This window comes from Salmo trutta, chromosome 9, assembly GCF_901001165.1.
Source record: "Salmo trutta chromosome 9, fSalTru1.1, whole genome shotgun sequence".
Classification (NCBI taxonomy): Eukaryota; Metazoa; Chordata; class Actinopteri; order Salmoniformes; family Salmonidae; genus Salmo; species Salmo trutta.
In genome coordinates, this window is record NC_042965.1 from 2,549,681 (window position 1) to 2,570,258 (window position 20,578).

Genomic DNA, 20,578 nt, shown 5'->3' on the forward strand with positions numbered 1-20,578 from the left:
GACGAGTGTATCTTTGTAATGACTGCATGTATTGATACACCATTCAAAGTGTATTTGATAACTTGCTCAAAGGGATTATTTTTACCCATCCACTAATAGGTGCCCTTCTTTGCGACGCATTGGAAAACCTCCCTGGTCTTTGTGGTTGAATCTTTGTTTGAAATTCACTGCTCGACTGAGGTACCTTACTGATAATTGTATGTTTGGGGTACAGAGATGAGGTAGCCATACAAAAATAATCTTAAACACTATTATTGCACACAGAGTTTGTCCATGCAATTTATTATGTGACTTGTTAAGCAACATTTTTACTCCTGAACATATTTAGACTTCCCATAACAAAGGATTTGAATACTTATTGACTCAAGACATTTAAATGTTTTATTAATTTGTAAAAATTTCTAAAAACATGATTCCACTTTGACATTATGGGGTTTCTGTTTAGACTAACGACAAAAAAATCTGAATTGAATCCATAAATTCAGGCTGTAACACAACAAAATGTGAAAAAAAGTAAAGGGGTGTGATCACTTTCTGAAGGTGCTGTATTTATTGAAATATACAAGAATTGGTCGTTTTCATATACAGTGATTTTTCCAAATTTTGTTACGTTACAGCCTTATCCTAAAATGTATGAAATATTTTTTCCTCATCAATCTACACACAATACCACATAATGACAAAGCAAAAACAGGTTTTTAAAATAAATAAATTAAAAACCACATTTACATAAGTATTCAGACCATTTACTCAGTATTCTGTTAAAGCACATGTTGGCAGCCACGAGTCTTCTTGGGTATGACGCTACAAGCTTGGCACACCTGTATTTGGGGAGTTTCTCCCATTCCTCTCTCCACATCCTCTCAAACACTGTCAGGTTGGATGGGGATCATTGCTGCACCGCTATTTTCAGGTCTCTCCAGAGATGTTAGATCGGGGTCAAGTCCAGGCTCGGCTGGGCCACTCAAGGACATTCAGAGCTGTGTGCTTAGGATCGTTGTCCTGTTGGAAGGTGAACATTCACCCCAGTCTAAGATCTGACTCTACTTTGCTCCGTTTATCTTTCCATCAATCCTGACAAGTCTCCCAGTCCCTGCTGCTGAAATCATCCCCACAGCATGATGCTGCTACCACCATGCCTTACCATAGAAATGGTGCCAGGTTTCCTCCAGATGTAATGCTTGGCATTTAGGCCAAATAGTTAAATCTTGGTTTCATCAGACCAGAGAATCTTGTTTCTCATGGTCTGAGAGTCCTTTAGGTGCCTTTTGGCAAACTCCAAACAGTCTGTCATGTGCCTTTTACTGAGGAGTGGCTTCCATCTGGCCACTGTTCCATAAAGGCCTGATTGGTGGAGTGCTGCAGAGGTGGTTGTCCTTCTGGAAGGTTCTCCCATCTCCACAGAGGAACTCTGGAGCTATGTCAGAGTGACTATCGGGTTCTTGGCCACCTCCCTGACCAAGGCCCTTCTCCCCCAATTGATCAGTTTGGCTGGGCGGCCAGCTCTAGGAAGAGTCTTGGTGGTTCCAAACTTGGAGGCCACTGTGTTGTCAGGGACTTTCAATGCTGCAGAAATGTGTTGGTACCCTTCCACAGATCTGTGCCTCGACAAAATCCTGTCTCAGGGCTCTACAGACATTGTAGGCATTGTGTGGGCATTTTGCTGATGTCAACGTTGTGAACAGAGTTCCCCATGGTGGCGGTGGGGTTATGGTATAGACAGGCCTAATCTACGGACAACAAACACAATTGCATTTTATCGATGGCAATTTGAATGCACAGAGCTATCGTGATGAGATCCTGAGGCCCATTGTTGTTCCATTGACCCGCTACCATCACCTCATGTTTGAGCATGATAATGCACGGCCCCATGTTGCAAGGATCTGTACACAAATTCTGGAATCTGAAAATGTCCCTGTTCTTCCATGGCCTGCATACTCACCAGACATGTTACCCTTTGAGCATGTGTGGGTGTTCTGGATCGAGGTGTACGACAGCGTGTTCCAGTTCCCGCCAATATCCAGCAACTTCTTACAACCATTGAAGAGGAGTGAGACAATACTCCACAGGCCACAATCAACAGCTTAATCAACTCTATCCGGCGGAAATGTTACGCCCTGCATGAGGCAAATGATGGTCACACCAGATACTGACTGGTTTTCTAAGCTAGCGATATGCTAACGTCAAACATCTCCAAACTACACACAGAGACATGAAAATGGTTTCCATAAGTTCGTCTGACACTGGGCAAGTAGAAAAACAACCTAAATATTGAAATCTCGCAGTATCCCTCTGAGCCATGTCAGAGTCTGGAATAATATTAACCATTCTTTGAGTCATTTATAAGTCATATATGAATGTTCTATAGGATTGAGGTCAGGGCTTTGTGATGGACACTTCAATACCTTGACTTTGTTGTCCTTAAGCCATTTTGCCAATTTTTTTCTGAGGTCTTGGATGATTTCTTTTGATTTTCCCATGATGTCAAGCAAAGAGGCACTGAGTTTGAAGGTAGGCCTTGAAATACATCCACAGGTACACCTCCAATTGACTCAAATGATGTCAGTTAGCCTATCAGAAGCTTCTAAAGCCATGACATAATTTTCTGGAATTTTCGAAGCTGTTTAAAGGCACAGTCAACTTGGTGTATGTAAACGTCTGACCCACTGGAATTGTGATACAATGAAATAATCTGTCGGTAAACAATTGTTTGAAAAATTACTTGTGTCATGCACAAAGTAGATGTCCTAACCGACTTGCCAAAACTATAATTTGTTAACAAGAAATTTGTGGAGTGGTTGAAAAACGAGTTTTAATGACTCCAACCTGGTGTATGTAAACTTCTGACTTCAACTGTATTTCAAAGTTCTCATTTATTCCTCGAACAAAAATCTAAAGTTGAGTGTTGTCTATGATGTCAGTACTGTTATCCAGTGCCATAGAAAAAGGATCGAAGCCATCTGCTTTTTTCTTCAACTCTGAGATTAGTTCCTCACCTACAGTATCACTTCCACATGCATGGTGATGGTTCTGCGTGATAAGCTAATTTTCTCGAATTGGCTTTTACTCTCAGGACAAAGTATAGCAGCAGTATCCACCAAACACTCTTTCACAAACTCCCCTTCAGCAAAAGGCTTGCTATGCTTTGTGATTTTATGTGCCACTGCATAGCTTGCCTTAGTTACGGAGTCTTGAGTAGAGCACAGTTTAGTAAACGTATTTTGTTGGGCTTTTAAGTTTGTGGCAAGTTTTGAGGCCGCCTTTGCCTTTTCCTGAGAGGACAGATTGCTTGGACGGTTCCGACCTAGAATATGTGGACAACTACAAATACCTAGGTGTCTGGCTAGACTGTAAACTCTCCTTCCAGACTCATATTAAACATCTCCAATCCAAAATCAAATCTAGAAATCGGCTTTCTATTTCACAACAAAGCCTCCTTCACTCCCGCCACCAAACTTACCCTAGTAAAACTGACTATCCTACCGATCCTTGACTTCGGCGATGTCATCTACAAAATAGCTTCCAATACTCTACTCAGCAAACTGAATGCAGTCTATCACAGTGCCATCCGTTTTGTTACCAAAGCCCCTTATACCACCCACCACTGCGACCTGTATGCTCTAGTCGGCTGGCCTTCGCTACATATTCGTTGCCAGACCCACTGGCTCCAGGTCATCTATAAGTCTTTGCTAGGTAAAGCTCCACCTTATCTCAGCTCACTGGTCACAATAACAACACCCACCTGTAGCACGCGCTCCAGCAGGTATATCTCACTGGTCATCCCCAACGCCAACACCTCCTTTGGCCGCCTTTCCTTCCATTTCTCTGCTGCCAGTGACTGGAACGAATTGCAAAAATCTCTGAAGCTGGAGACTTATATTTCCCTCACTAACTTTAAACATCAGCTATCTGAGCAGCTAACTGATCGCTGCAGCTGTCCATAGTCCATTTGTAAATAGCTCACCCAATCTACCTACCTCATCCCCATATTGTTTTTATTTACTTTTCTGCTATTTTGCACACCAGTATCTCTACTTGCACATCATCATCTGCTCATTTATCACTCCAGTGTTAATCTATTGTAATTACTTCGCTACTATGGCCTATTTATTGCCTAACTCCTCACGCCATTTGCACACACTGTATAGAGACTTTCTTTTTTTCTATTGTGTTATCGACTGTACGCTTGTTTATTCCATGTGTAACTCTGTGTTGTTGTTTGTGTCGCACTGCTTTGCTTTATCTTGGCCAGGTCGCAGTTATAAATGAGAACTTCTCAACTAGCTTACCTGGTTAAATAAAGGTGAAAAAAAACCTCCAACAGACAGTCTGAAAAATGCTTGCAATTTCCTCATTGAGAATGATGTCATCCTGCCTCATTGGCTGATTTAGCCACTCAGCAGTCTACACACATTAATATTTTTAATGACCGGTATACGCCTACACCATTCTGTTGTTGGGGTACACCCACAAATGTTAATGGTCCTAATAAAAATACTAAATACCCCATTCCAACACAGATTAGCTGCTTTTTAACATCCTTAATTAAAATACATTGGAAGGAAATGTATTTCACTCATATTGTAATTAATTATAGGTCATATTTCATACAAATCTGGAAAACTTCTACGTGATGGGTGTCCCTAAACCGGGAGGGTTGCTGCTAACGTGTGCTAATGTGACTTGAATTATGTTGTATACAACAGCCAACTTTCTGGTTCCATAGACATGTCTTATATGGGCAGAAAGCTAAAATCTTGTTAATCTAACTGTAGTATCCAATTAACAGTAGCTATTACAGTGAAAAAATACCATGCTATTGATTGAGGAGAGTGCACAACAACAACAAACTTTTATTACGGCAACTGGTTTGATACATTCACCTCTGAAGGTAAATAATGTACTTACAGTCAGTAATCTTGCTCTGATTTGTCATCCTGAGGGTCCCAGGGATAAAATGTAGCATAGTTTTGTTTGCTGATGTTTTTTATTTTTTATTTTTAAACATGTTTTTTTGTTTGTATTATCTTTTACCAAATGTAATGTGTTATATTCTTCTACATTAATTTCACATTTCCACAAACTTCAAAGTGTTTCCTTTCAAATGGTATCAAGAATATGCATATCCTTGCTTCAGGTCCTGAGCTACAGGCAGTTACATTTGTGTATGTCATTTCAGGCGAAAAAAAGGGTATGATCCTTTTAACATTTTACATGTCACATGTCACTTATAAACTGTACTTCCTGCTTGTCTTCCAGCTGGCCACCTGGGACCCAGTGCATGGCCTCAATGGAACACTAACTGACAGGAAGTTGGAGAACAACATGAGAGGTGTGGTTCTGCGCGTGGTCACTGTGCTGGTGAGTACTGTACTGTTGTCTGTATCGGAGTTGGGTGAGGTTGCCCCTAGACACTGATCGTAGGTCAGTCTAGCGTTTTCCCCAATCAGAATTAAGGTTAGGATTGGGAAGGGGAAGCTGATCCTAGATCTGTACCTAGGAAAAATGCATAGAGAATGGCCAAAATTCCGTATTAGCACGGAGAGTGCCATTGAGGGCAACCACTATTTTTATGTAGTTAACTAGGTGGGACTTCCAACTTCATTGGCTAATCCCTCCTGGTAACCCTGGTGGAGTCAGGTCATCAGGAGGAATCAGCTAATCATGAAGAAGAAAATTGAAATTGTGGCACTGCCCATGCTGTCACATACGCTACAATGGCACCGATACAAAGATGACTCCTCTATCTCTATGGCAAATGTCACCAAGTCTGTTTACGCCATGAGCCTGTATAGTGCTGTTTGATAGACCTGGCATCATAAAGATATCACTTATAATCCTGCTCAACACTCCCAGATTTAAGTCAGGGTGTCTGTTCACAGGCCGTAAGTGAACGGGCACTTCATTAAAAGCGATTTCAGGAGGATGAATTGACACCATGGAGCTTCATTATATTGAGATTTGAGTTTCGCTATCTCGCCTCCAGCACTGATTTGAGTCTCTTGAGTGCTTTAAAGATTCAGAACTTTAAATTCTTCATAATCCAGCTTTGAAGTCTGGGGAGAAGAAAGAGATGATGCTACGACTTTGTGGCTCTCTGTCTTTTTTTTTCCTTCCAGATTTTCATCCCTTTCAAAGAGAACATGGAGTACGTTTCTGAACATTATCTATTTCTCAGAAACGGTGTGGAGGAAAAGGGTGGAATGGGGTGGCATGTGTGTGTGTGCGTGTGTGTGCTTTCCCAGAGGCACAAGGGGAAAGGCTGCAGTACTCACACTGACAAGCCACAGATGGTGGTGGAGACCACTGGAGTATTTGTCCTACTCCCTCTTTCTTGGTCCCTCTCCCTTTTTCCTCGGTCTCAATCCTTCTGTGGCTGTGTGTGCATGTGTTTGTGTGTGTGTGTGTGTGTGTGTGTGTGTGTGTGTGTGTGTGTCTCTCTCTCACACACACAGACACACTCCCTCTCTCTCTCTTGGTCCCTCTCATTCCATAGACCTCTATGACTGACATCCTTTATGAAGTGCCGCCAGTGAGAATTAGTGTGAAATGTCTAGAGTAGTGTGGACGGACTACCGCTGTATATATGAGAGGTAGTGTATGAAAGGCTACCTTTTTGAAGGGTGTGTGGCTACAGTATGTTAGGGCTTTCTGATCTGTAGACCGAGCTCTATGAAGCAGACTGAGCATTGCGGTCATGCCTTAAGGCTTTCTTATGTCCTCTGTTTTCTGTGCTTTGTGATGCCCTGAGAGCCATCCAGACAAAAACCTAAAGTAACATAAAGTCTATATTTGGTTGATATTTAGTTGAGTTGTCAAAAACTATTTTTGTAATAAACCAACCCTTGAATCCTGTCCTTAATTTGTGGTTGAAATCTGGTTAAAATGTTTATGTTGACCTTTAAAAAAATTATCCATTGATGTTCAATGTCAGTATGTTGACAGATGACCGGTCGGTTTATACCAAATGACTGGTGGGATTATTACATTTACGTTTTAGTCATTTAGCAGACGCTCTTATCCAGAGCGACTTACAGTAGTGAATGCATACATTTCATACATTTTTTTTTTCTTCCCCGTACTGGTCCCCCGTGGGAATTGAACCCACAACCCTGGCGTTGCAAACACCATGCTCTACCAACTGAGCCACACGGGACTGTGGCCCCCCCCCAAAGCCCCCCCCAGCCCGCCACTGCCATCTGTAAATATATGTTTTAATTTCAACCAATCAACTTATCATGTTCAATCGATCTGCTCATTGGCTAATTAAGTGCCAATTAGATCCCATTAGCAACACTCCCAATAAATCCTGTTGGTGACCAATTGATTTGATGAGGACTGTATTGACTGTTTACGTGCAAGGGGGAGAGTGGGGTAACCTGAAAGGGAGCCTCCACTACTCCATGAGGCCTTGTGCTCTCCTAAAATCCATACTATGTGGATATAAACTGTTCTCCATGGTAGTGAATCACAGGGATTAGCAGTGTATTGTGAATGGCACAGAACGAGTGGCACCTAACGGCCCATCAACCCAGGCAAGCCGTATCCCTCCCTGGCCTGACATAATCTCCAGCTCTGCTCTCTCTGCTCAGGGACTGTGGAATAATAACAGCAGTAACAACCTGTAAAGTGTTATTTAAAGCACAGGGCCACACCAGTCACCCATTGATTTACTGCCTTCGCATAGAGGCCTTTTTAGCAATGATCTATTTGAGTGGAAAATTGCCATTTCCAGCTCACATGTTACTTAAGATGTGAGGGTGTATGTCTATAGAAAGGGGTATGGGGAGTGGGGGGGGGGGCGCCAGCGGAACTGTTGACGAGGGCTGGGTTGCAAACAAGGCATATGTTAGGGGAGACGGACTTCAGTCAATAAAACCTGCAGGCGGAGCGGATGCCTCCCTCTCTCCTGGTGGCTAATGGGCAATGGAGTCCCCAGGTCTTACTCAGGAGCTGTAGTGCAGAGAGAGAGTGTTCCATGGCCCCCATCAGGCAGATCAGAAGCCGCAGTGCAGTGAGTACAGGCCAGGGTCAGGGGATGTGGGCTCTCTAGACGACTTTGCTGAGCCCCTCGGGTCTGAATGGGGGACTTTGCTGGTGCCATTAATATGTGCACTGTGTGGCTGATGGCAGTCTGATGGCAGTGAGACTGTTGTGGCTGTAGAGATTCTATAGAGATGCAAGATCTGATAGGCCCCAAGCTGGACAACCAGTGTCAAACTGAAGAACTGTAGCCTTATGCTTGTGTCCCAAATGTCACCCTATTCGCTATGGAGTGCGCTGTGGTCTAGTCAAAAGTAGTGCACTACATAGGGAATGTGATGCCATTTGGGACGCTGATATGTGTTATGTGCACTTAGTGTACAAAGACCTTCCCTCCAGTCCAGAGCCACACACATCATGCACTTTGACTGTGTACACACATGTACCCACCAGAGTTGGGGTCATTCCATTTAAATTCCAATCAATTCAGAAAGTGAACCCAATTCCAAATGTTCCTCAGTGTCCTGGCACACCATTGGTGGAACCAGCTTCTGAAAAAGTATCTGAAACCCTACCTCTTCAAAGATATAATAATCCCACAGCACCTCGCCCACCCACCCTCCAAAAAAACATTTTGTGAACTAACACTTGCACACCCCCTTACTAGCTCTGACTTTTCTGATAGCTACTTTATTGAGAAAAAATGTACTTGCTATGACTGTGATATGTGGTTGTCCCACCTAGCTATCTTAAAATGAGTGCACTAACTGTGTCACTCTGGATAAGACCGTCTGCTAAATTACTAAAATGTAAATTTGAGTGAATTGGAATTTCAGTGCAATTTCTAAATTGACTGGAATTCAAATGGAATTGATACCAACCCTGGTACCCACACAACAATACTGTCCAAACAAGTACTATATATATTGTAGACACACAAGCATGTATGCACACATGCATGCACATGTAAACACACACACACAGCCATGCCTTTGATTTCAAAAGTGCATAGTGCGTAAACTCATGGACTCAGACACACATTAAATCTCTCACACACACACGCACACGCACACACACACACACTCACACACACTCTGCTTCCCGCTGGAATACATACACTCGGCTAGGGAACTGCACAGTCTCACATTCATGTAGTGCACATCCTACTGTAATAATGTAGAAAGCATGCTGTCACAGAGGTACATGTGCAATGTTTCACACTTATTACAGAATTATTTTCTCACTGCCGAGAAAGTTCCCCTGCAACAGGGTGATCAAATTAAGATCCTACATCTGCATGTTAACGGAATTTGTAATTTAGCCTATTAAACACAAGCATTGTTTGAAGTGAGAATTAGGCAGGCCTGATGCCGAAAAAGAAAGCAAATGACTGCCTACTTCACCCATATTTTATTTTTGCAAAAAAAGTACTGTGCAGTTCCAGTAGTTAGCTACACCGCTTCGTAGCAAAAAAGTAATTAACTAATGAAAACACTACCTAGATTTGAATTTAGTTAAACTACCACCAAGCTACTGCAAAATGAAGTTACATTACTAGTTGAACTACATGTGGTTCACTACTCCCCAAAACTGTATACACACGTCAGGTTGTGGTTGGGGCTATAGAGCGTACAGAGTAGTGGGGTATGCAGGTATGAGTCATGGTGTGTGGTGTGGGGGGTCACTCTCTGATTGATGGTGCCTCATGGCTACAGTGGGAGTTGGCATGCACGTCCACGCTCCCGCTAATAGCTTATTGAGCGACGGGGGCCAGTGAGGATTCGAAAACACTGGCTTAATGTGCACACCATGTGTAGTCAATAACACCACCTAGGTAATACATCTGCCTGACATATTCCCAGAAATATTTCAGTTATCAATAGGGATTTATTAAAGAGAATGGAAGCCAGGAAGAGAAAGGGCTACTGTTTCTGCGTTTCGGCAGATAGTCGAGACACTGTGCAGGATAGTCCATGACAATTAAGGTGGAAAGTGGAGTGTGGTCATATTTCTCTCTCTCTTTATTTCTCACCTCTCTCTCTCTCTCTCTCTCTCTCTCTCTCTCTCTGACTCTCTCTCACCCCCCACCTCTCTCTCTCTCTCTCTCTTTCGCTATCTCTCGGTAATGTCACTGTCTGTTTGGTGTGTGTAAAACAATGCCGTTGACCTCTAGTATTATTACACCAACTTAGTGACATTGAGGGAAAACACAGCAGGATTTAATAAGTTAACTAAAGAAGCATAGATCCATGAAGGGACTGTGATAAAGGACAGATGTGGTGGATTCATAGGAAAACATGTGGTACTGTAGTGGCAGATGGAAGTGTAACAATTATACATTCTTTGACTTTGTTAACTGCAGGAGGAGCCCTTTGTGATGGTATCAGAGAATGTCCTTGGGAAGCCTAAGAAGTACCAAGGCTATTCCATCGACGTGCTGGATGCTCTCTCCAACTACCTGGGCTTCAAGTACGAGATCTATGTGGCCCCTGACCATAAGTATGGGAGCCAACAGGCTGACGGGGTCTGGAACGGACTAATCGGAGAGTTGGTTGCCAAGGTGAGAGACTGTGGCTCTGTCCCAAATGGCAGCCTGCTCCCTATATAGTGCACTACTTTTGACCAGAGCCCTATGTGCTGCAATGCTATGTCCAAATGGAACGAACTAACAATAACACGTAGAATAATCCCCAGAATAATCCCAGTTTAGTGGGATGAATATGAGCTACTTAAAAAATTGTCTGTGTTCATCAATGTACAAAACCTTCCTTGCAGGAAACCCTCCTCCATCAATCCATCTATCCATCTATCCACCTTCATCACCTCAACCAAAAGCGGTCTACTTTACGAGGAGGAGGAGCAGTGTATATAAAACGTAATAAACTCTCATCCGTACACAACGCTCTATAATCTCTTATCAGAGGAAAGCAATTACAAACATGCAGCGATTAGGAATCGCTGGCTTGGTAAACTGGCTTATTTTTTAGAGTTGGCGTAGTTTCTATCCACAGTGTTATTAGCTATTCACCCTGCCAGGGCCAATAGTGGAATAAAAGTCTATCCAACAGCCAGACAAACGAAAAGGCAAAGCTGTAAACACCTGGAGGTCAGCAGACCATTTTCAGGACCATTACCCATCACCTCTTGCTGTTTTCCCTTTTTCAGACTCTTTTTGATTCCTAATGCCATTCCACATTGATTCCAACACTGCCGCTTCCAATTTTCTTCCTTAAATGAGCGCTTCTGCAAATATGCCTGTGCGTAAGACTTAGAGTTTATCTTCTAGACCACAAACACAGGCCAAAGGGAAAAATGTTAATATCATTTTTGTTGTATTACCTTTGCCTCTATTCCTTTAGGCATATTGTGTTTTTTATCGGGCTCCAGAGTGGTGCAGCGGTCTAAGACACTGCATCTCCATGCAAGAGGCATCAGTCCCCAGTTCAAATCCAGGCTGTATCACATCTGGCTGTGATTGGGAGTCCCATAGGGAGGCTCACAATTGGTCCGGGTTTGGCCAGGGTAGGCCGTCATTGTAAATAATAATTTGACTAACTTGCCTAGTTAAATAAAGGTTCACAAAGGGTGTCTGTAATGATACAGAGGATATAAGTACATTGTTATTCATTCTTCAAGGATATTATTATTATAATAATTTTTTTATATATTTTTTTAGGGGGTAGATCAGCTTCAATATTGCAGAAAGATTGTGGTTTCCATCAATGTAGTTGTCTGCAAAATTTCCAATCCCCCATATATATATTTTTGTAAATATATACAAAATATATATTTTATATACAGTACCAGTCAAGAGTTTGGACACACCTACTCATTCAAGGGTCTTTCTTTCTTTATACTATTTTCTACACGGTAGAATAATAGTGAAGACATCAACGTTATGAAATAACACATATGGAATCATGTAGTAACCAAAAAAGTGTTAACCTCTCTCGGGTATGTGGGACGATTTCGTCCCACCTACGTAACAGCTACTGAAATTCCAGTGGCGCGATTTTTGAATCGTTAGAAATACTATTACTTCAATTTCTCAAACATATGACTATTTTACAGCTATTTAAAGACAAGAATCTCGTTAATCTAACCCCACTGTCCGATTTCAAAAAGGCTTTACAACGAAAGCAAAACATTAGATTATGTCAGCAGAGTGCCCAGCCAGAAAAAATCAGACAGCCATTTTTCAAGCTAGCATATAATGTCACAAAAACCCAAACCACAGCTAAATGCAGCACTAACCTTTGATGATCTTCATCAGATGACACACCTAGGACATTGTGTTATACAATACATGCATGTCTGTTCAATCAAGTTCATATTTATATCAAAAAACTGCTTTTTGCATTAGCATGTGACGTTCAGAAAACGCATAACCCCCGGCAAACTTCCGTTGAATTTACTAACAGTTTGCTAAATTACTCACGATAAACGTTCACAAAAAGCATAACAATTATTTTAAGAATTATAGATACATTACTCCTCTATGCACTCGATATGTCCGATTTTAAAATAGCTTTTCGGATGAAGCACATTTTGCAATAATCTAAGTACATAGCCCGGCATTACAGGGCTAGCTATTTAGATACCCACCCAGGTCAGCATCCACCAAAATCACATTTCCTATAAGAAAAATGTTCTTACCTTGCTTGTTCTTCATCAGAATACACTGCCAGGACTTCTACTTCAATAACAAATGTTGGTTTGGTCCCAAATAATCCATCGTTATATCCAAACAGCGACGTTTTGTTCGTGAGTTCTAGAATGCTTCTTCGCGGTCCCGCGCATGGCGCATTGGCGTGTCAAAAATGTCTAACTATTCCATTACCGTACTTCGAAGCATGTCAACCGCTGTTTAAAACCAATTTTTATGCCATTCAACTCGTAGATTAGTGATAATATTCCGACCGGGAGTATGCATTGAGCCTAAACAGCCGAATAAAATTTCTCCTCAGAAGCGACTCATGCACGCGCATCATTCAAAGGTCCTCGGAGCATCCACTTACAAAAGGCGATAATCTGTTTCAACCTGAGGCTCCCTCGTAAACCTTCAGTTATTTCGCGGGCTCTGAGAGCCTATTGGAGCCCTGGGAATTGTCACGTTACAGCTAAGATCCTTACTTTTCAATAAAAAGATGCAAGACGCACGACTCCTTGTCAGACAGGGTACTTCCTGCTTGAAACCTTGTCAGGTTTTTGCCTGCCATAGGAGTTCTGTTATACTCACAGACACCATTCAAACAGTTTTAGAAAATTCAGAGTGTTTTCTATCCAAACCTGAACAATAATATGCATATTCTAGCTTCTGAGTTGGTGTAGGAGGCAGTTAAAAATGGGAACATATTTTTTCCAAAATTCTCAATACTGCCCCCTACCCCAAACAGGTTAAACAAATCAAAATATATTTTTCATATTTTAGATTCTTTAAAGTAGCCACCCTTTGACTTGATGACAGCTTTGCACACTCTTGGCATTCTCTCAACCAGCTTCACCTGGAATTCCCCAACAGTCTTGATGGAGTTCTCACATATGCTAAGCACTTGTTGGCTGCTTTTCCTTCACTCTGCGGTCCAACTCATCCCAAACCATCTCAATTGGGTTGAGGTTGGGTGATTGTGGAGGCCAGGTCATCTGATGCATCACTCCATCGCTCTCCTTCTTGGTCAAATAGCCCTTACACAGCCTGGAGGTGTGTTGGGTCATTGTCCTGTTGAAAAACAATAGTCCCATTAAGCTCAAACCAGATGGGATGGTGTATCACTGCAGAATGCTGTGGTTGCCCTGCTGGTTAAGTGTGCCTTGAATTTAAAAAAAAAAATCACTGACAGTGTCACCAGTAAAGCACCCCCACACCATCACACCTCCTCCTCCATGCTTCATAGTGGGAACCACACATGCAGAGATCATCTGTTCACCTACTCTGCGTCTCACAAAGACACTGTGGTTGTAAAAGAAAATCTCAAATTTGGACTGATCAGACAAAAGGACAGATTTCCACCGGGCTAATGTCCATAGCTCGTGTTTCTTGGCCCAAGCAAGTCTCTTCTTATTATTGGTGTCCTTTAGTAGTGGTTTCTTTGCAGCAATTCGACCATGAAGGCCTGATTCACGCAGTCTCCTCTGAACAGTTGATGTTCAGATGTGTCTGTTATTTGAACTCTGTGAAGCATTTATTTGGCCTGCAATTTCTGATGCTCGTAACTCTAATGAACTTATCCTCTGCAGCAGAAGTAACTCTGGGTCTTCCTTTCCTGGGACGGTCCTCATGAGAGCCAGTTTCATCATAGCGTTTGATGGGTTTTGCGACTGCACTTGAAGAAAAGTTCAATGTTTCAGGAAATGTTCAAAGTTCTTGAAATATTCCGGATTGACTGACCTTCATGTCTTAAAGTAATGATGGACGGTTGTTTCTGTTTGTTTATTTGAGCTGTTCTTACCATAATATGGACCTGGTCTTTTACCAAATAGGGCTTTATTCTGTATACCACCCCTACCTTGTCACAACACAACTGATTAGCTTAAACGCATTGTTAATTGAAATGCATTCCAGATGACTATTTCATGAAGCTGGTTGAGGGAATGCAAAGAGTGTGCGAAGATGTCAGCAAGGCGAAGGGTGGCTACAGTACTTTGAAGAATCTCAAATAAAAAATATATTTTGATTTGTTTAATACTTTTTTGGTTACTACATGATTCCATATGTGTTATTTCATAGTTGTGATGTCTTCACTATTATTCTACAATGTACAAAATAGTAAAATAAAATAAAATAAAAATTGATTGAGTACATGTGTCCAAACTTTTGACTGGTACTGTATATTTTCCTTTATTATCTTCCCCGGACCCTAACAACCCCTCCCCTAATTGGAGTGAACTAATGGACAACAACACCTAGGCTTCCACTTCCAGCTCATACATATTATATACATTTTACATACACGGTATATTTTACAATAGTTATCTTTCGTTTGTGTGATATTATTTCTTATCAGGAATGGTTTTTCGAGAATAATACTTTTTTTTGTGTATGCTCTTCTTTGATGTTTCTGAATGCTTCCTATGAATAGTGTTTTTCCCTTGACCTTGTATGTTCCAAAGCACACAGAATGCCCATGCTCATCCTGTGCACAATGGCCTGAATACAATGACAGTGCAGTGGGAATTTAAAGATGTCTGCCTGTAAACACACACACACACACACACACACACACACACACACACACACACACACAGTATAGACTACTATCTGCTGGTTACCTACCGTACATCGTAAACATTATTGACATACAATATTGACATGTCATGAAGAGTCCTTAAAGTCATAAACAGACAATTCACATTAACCTCCCACTGATGTTGCATTACATTGAAACACTACAATAGAATTTTCAATCATTTTAAAGTGATCGTTCACTCAAATGACAAAATTGCATATTGGTTTCCTTAGCGTGTTATTGGTTTTGCGGATCAAATCTGACTCTGTCCATAGACGGCTTACAGGTTAAGGAGACCATTAGGTAATTTTGTCGTTTTTGGTGAACTGTCTATTGAACGTTGTTGTTTAGTCTATAAGAGGTTTAAGTTCCAATCCGTGTTTCATGAAAATTTCCAGGTTAACTGATGATGATTGTAGTAACTCTTTTTTGAAGTGGATCAAGTTCATTAAGAATGCATCTTACAACACATTTAGATCTGTTCAAGAAACAGTTCAATGGCTTAAACGCAGCTGTAAGGTCAAAGATCAACTGATCTCCAGTCAAGCTTTCCTATTAGTGCACACTGAGTGACCAATGGGAGTGGGAGTGCATCCCAATAATATCTTATTTCACCTGAAGTGTGCACTCGTTCACTACTTCCCACATAAATAAAAGCATTGGATTGATGGAGGCTTGGGCTAGTGAGAGTTTCCACCATATTTCTTACAACAGTCATTTCCTTCAAATCAGTGAAGGGAAGTTAACAAGTGCAAATTTTGGGAGGAAGAAGAGATCATTAGGACATAGCCAGGGTGTTGGTTCTTCCACCACCAACACACTCACTGGTGTCGCCCCACACCCCAAAAGCATGCTGGGAACACACTTGGGTCCTCATATTTTTCATGTGCTGCGTACAGTAAATGACCATTTCTGCTTGTTTAAGCATGTTGTTTCCTTACCAGACCGTGAAATTAGCTAATTAAATCAAGTGATTACCGTAATTTCCGGACTATAAGCCGCAACTTTTTTCCCACGCTTTAAACCTCGCGGCTTAAACAATGACGCGGCTAATATATGGATTTTTCACGCTTTCATTTTTTTTTCTCCAAAAAAACACATTCTGTGACGTGCTCAGTTTTTTGGCGGCATGAAGCTTTCATTAGACCAATGAAATTGCCGAACGGGTTAAGGTCAAACAACTTTTTGGTTTACTGTTTAGATTAAATCGAGCGCTCTCAAACTTCCCATCATTCTGATTACGGTAGTCATTTTGTCACTCTCATCATGGCAAAGACACGGAGAAATGCATATGATGCAGCTTTCAAGTTGAAGGCGATTGATCTAGCTGTTGGAAAAGGAAATAGAGCTGCTGCACGGGAGCTTGGTCTTAATGAGTCGATGATAAGACGTTGGAAACAGCAGCATGAGGAATTGACTCAGTGCAAAAAGACAACTAAAGCTTACTGCTAATTATTATTTTTTTGTTACAAGCCGGGTTTCGTTAAAGCCTGTGTAAAGTTCATTTGTTTCAATGTACCGGTAAACACCTGCGGCTTATAGACATGTGCGGCTTATTTATGTTCAAAATAATATGTTTTTTAAAATTCAGTGGGTGCGGCTTGTATTCAGGTGCGCTCGATAGTCCGGAAATTACGGTAATTGTGTGTGTGTGTGTGTGTGTGTGTGTGTGTGTGTGTGGGTAAAATAACATCAGCTCTTCTTACCCCATGTGGGAACTATATCTATTTTTTTCCTCATTAAACTAATTTGCTAGTGCTAGTTCTGGAGCTATAACCAGGAGGGCATTCCAAATGGCACCCAATTCCCTTTATCCTGCACTACCTTTCATTTAAAGAAGTCTACTATTAAGAGAATAGGCTGCAATTTGGGATGAATTCCAGATGTCTACAACAGTGCTAGTTCGGTTCGGAATAACCCACACTGAAACTAGTCGGCACCATTTAGATGTGGAGTCATTCATATTCTCACACAGTTTGTGTGTTATACACTTGATGTCAGCTGGTAGGAGCTATTTCACCCCTGATATTGAATAAAAGCAGAGCGAAGGGGAAGTAGTACTCTGTTCTTATGTTAGTCATAGGGTGTGTCCCAGGTGGCACCCAATTCCCTATTTAGTGCTCTATTTTTGACCAGAGTCCTATGGTCCCTGGTCAAAAGTAGTGCACTATATAGGAAAAACCTTCCTAATATTGAGTTGCACCTCCTTTTGCCCTCAGAACAGACTCATGTGTCGGCCCATGTTGACTCCAATGCGTCACACGATTGTGTCAAGTTGGCTGGATGTCCTTTGGGTAGTGGACCATTCTTGATACACACGGGATACTGTTGAGCGTGAAAACCCCAGCAGCGTTGCAGTTCTTGACACAGTCAAACTGGTGTGCTCGGCACATACTACCATACCCCGTTCCAAGGCACTTAATTATTTTGTCTTGCCCATTCACCCTCTGAATGGCACGCATACCTAATCAAAGTCTCAATTGTCTCAAGGCTTAAAATCCTATTTTAACCTGTCTCCTCCCCTTCATCTACACTGATTGAAGTGGATTTAACAAGTGACATCAATAAGGGATCATATCTTTCACCTGGATTCACCTGGTTAGTCTATATAATGGAAAGAGCCGGTGTTCCTTATGTTTTGTACACTCAGTGTATATAGTATTTGCACACAGCGTCTTATAATAATGAGACACAACATGTGGGAGGAAATTAAATTTGCCTTAGTGGGTTTATAGCTGACCCTGGCCTGCATAAACACACACACACACACACACACACACACACACACACACACACACAGACACACGTATATCGTGAGGTTATCAGTTATAGTAGGACCTTGAGAGGTTTGAACAACACAGTTTTCAGTGGACCAACATGTGCTTTCTAATTCAGACTCTCTGATTGGCTTAGCGGGTTAATGACCTATCGAGGTACCCTCATCCTCCGGTTTCTTCCTAAAAACAGTTTCCTTGGAGATGACTGAACTCCTCCTATGCTCACGCTATGACTCACAGCCATATTAATCTCCATAACCTCTGCTTCGCATCAATACAATAGACGGTCACACAGAAAATGGCAATCCCTCAATTTACTGATGCAATATCTAGGTAATTAACATGGTATTGTCTTTTCCCCTATCTATCTCGTCTGTGAAGTGTGTGAGTATTAAGTGTGTCAGATAGCGAGTGTGGAGTCGATATGTGCCTGTTTTGACAAAAGAAAGGAGAGGAGGACTGTGATCATCAGCAGCGACAGAATAGCCATGGCAGAAAGCAGATGTGATTCTATTGATGTATGCATGAATTAAATGAATGTCTAAAAACAGAACTCCAAGCAAAGTTTAATTTCTCATACCCCTCCGCCTTACCACGGAACCAATTGGATGCAGTGATTTCTGATGTGTGTGTTCACAGAATCCCCTAATTTTCTTGAATTCTATACACCTTGAATCTTGGCATTAATGAATCTGTGTTTGTGTGTGCGTGCGTGCATTTGCGTGTGTGTGTGTCCATGCGTGTGTTTGTTTTCCAGCGTGCTGACATGGGTCTCTCGGCTCTCACCATCACACCAGAGCGGGAGAGTGTGGTGGACTTTACCACGCGCTACATGGACTACTCAGTGGGCGTGCTGCTCAGGAAGGCTGAACGCACCGTGGACATGTTCGCCTGCCTGGCGCCCTTTGACCTGTCGCTATGGGCATGCATCGCGGGCACGGTGCTACTGGTGGGCATACTGGTCTACCTGCTTAACTGGCTCAACCCGCCGCGCCTGCCCATGGGCTCCGTCTCCTCCACCACCCTCTACAACTCCATGTGGTTTGTCTACGGATCATTCGTCCAGCAGGGTGAGTTATATTTTGTTGGTATACTTTTGTTTTCTTTAGAAATGTATTTTCATCACCTGGTGTGTATTATCTACCCTTTACTATCCCTGTTTTTAATAGTTTCATTGTTGTTAAAATAAATTGTGAGTATCGCAAGGGGATGGGTTTATGTTGAAGAGAAAGAGAGAGAAAGTGAAATAGGTGGGAGAAGAGAGAGAGAAGTGTTGGATGTGTAGAGGGAACGAGGGAACGAGAGACAAAAACATGGTGATGGTTGTCTTTCAGCGTTCTTTCAAAGGTCAGGCTGATATCCATTTCTCTGGATTTGAGGAAAAGAGGGTGGGGGGGATTAAGGAAAATAGGAGAATGGAAGAAAGCAAAGAAAAAGCAGAGAGCAATAATGGCATTGACTAAGAGAGATGTGTGTGAGTTTTTTTTTCAGAGTACCATTAGTATTTGTTATTATGCTCAAGGACTCAGAGTAGTACATTTTGGGCCACATTAATTATGCAAATTCTGGGAATGATTTTAGCGTTTGGGGGAATATTTTATTTTGAATGAGCCACCGATGAGCTCACAGCAAAATAAGCAAATTCTCAATCTACATTTTACTAATGTCGGTAATGATGATAATGATAAATGCTAATTGTTCCCTTTTATTCACAATCGATCTTCTTTTAGTTGTAATTACACTTTAGTCATCTAGTCATTATCAAATTATTAGTAAACCAATTCTCACCTCAGTATCAACAACGAGGCAAACTACAAGAGCTTGATTCAGGAGAGCCTTTGACGCCTTGGTCAATTGTGGCTGATTATACGTTGAATAGACATCAACATCCCAAGGCTCTTGAACAGTTCATGCGTAAATACACACATAGGCTGCGTTTACACAGGCAGTACAACTCTGATATTTTTTTCCCTGTTGACAAATCAGATCAGATCAAGATTTGATGTGAAAAGATCTGATATGATTGGTCAAAAGACCAACTAGTGGAAAAAAGATCATAAATGGACTGCCTGTATAAACGCAGCCATAGAGACACACAGACACAAAGATAAACACACACAGAATTACACACAAAGACACACACACACACCATGCTGGAAGGGATACTGTTATTGAAATACTCTGTCCCAAACCTCTTCAGTATTCTGACACATCGTGTGCATCCCAAATAACACCCTATTCCCTATATACAGTATTTAGTGCACTACTTTTGACCAGGCCTCATAGGGCTCTGGTCAAAATGTGTGCAGTATATAGGGAATAGGGTGCCATTTGGGACTCAGGCATTGTCCTCGGGGGTGAATTGATTTGGAGGTCCTCAGTACACAACAACATCCCAGATAGAGTCTGAAGATGGGCGATTCCACGTCAGCAGGAGCGAAAAATATTTTAAGTATCTCAGATTGTTCTGGCAATTCTCTCATATAAACTTAATTGAGAGAAAGGATTTTTGACATGCTTTTTACCTTTTTAGACCTACAGTATCAAATCAGTATCAAGTCTTATGGCTTGGGGGTAAAAACTGCTGAGAAG

The 20,578-nt window shown here is 41.7% G+C and overlaps 1 protein-coding gene across 4 annotated transcripts in view; it reads left to right on the top strand.

The window, feature by feature from the left end:
• LOC115199727 (glutamate receptor ionotropic, delta-2) overlaps nucleotides 1-20,578 on the top strand; it is a 566,366-nt gene that overhangs the window by 426,177 nt on the left and 119,611 nt on the right. For all 4 annotated transcript variants that reach the window (XM_029762106.1, XM_029762107.1, XM_029762108.1 and 1 more), the window contains 3 exons: nucleotides 5,260-5,361; nucleotides 10,346-10,543; nucleotides 18,744-19,056. In XM_029762106.1, coding sequence (XP_029617966.1) covers nucleotides 5,260-5,361; nucleotides 10,346-10,543; nucleotides 18,744-19,056 — 613 coding nt within the window. The remainder of the gene's footprint in view (nucleotides 1-5,259; nucleotides 5,362-10,345; nucleotides 10,544-18,743; nucleotides 19,057-20,578) is intronic.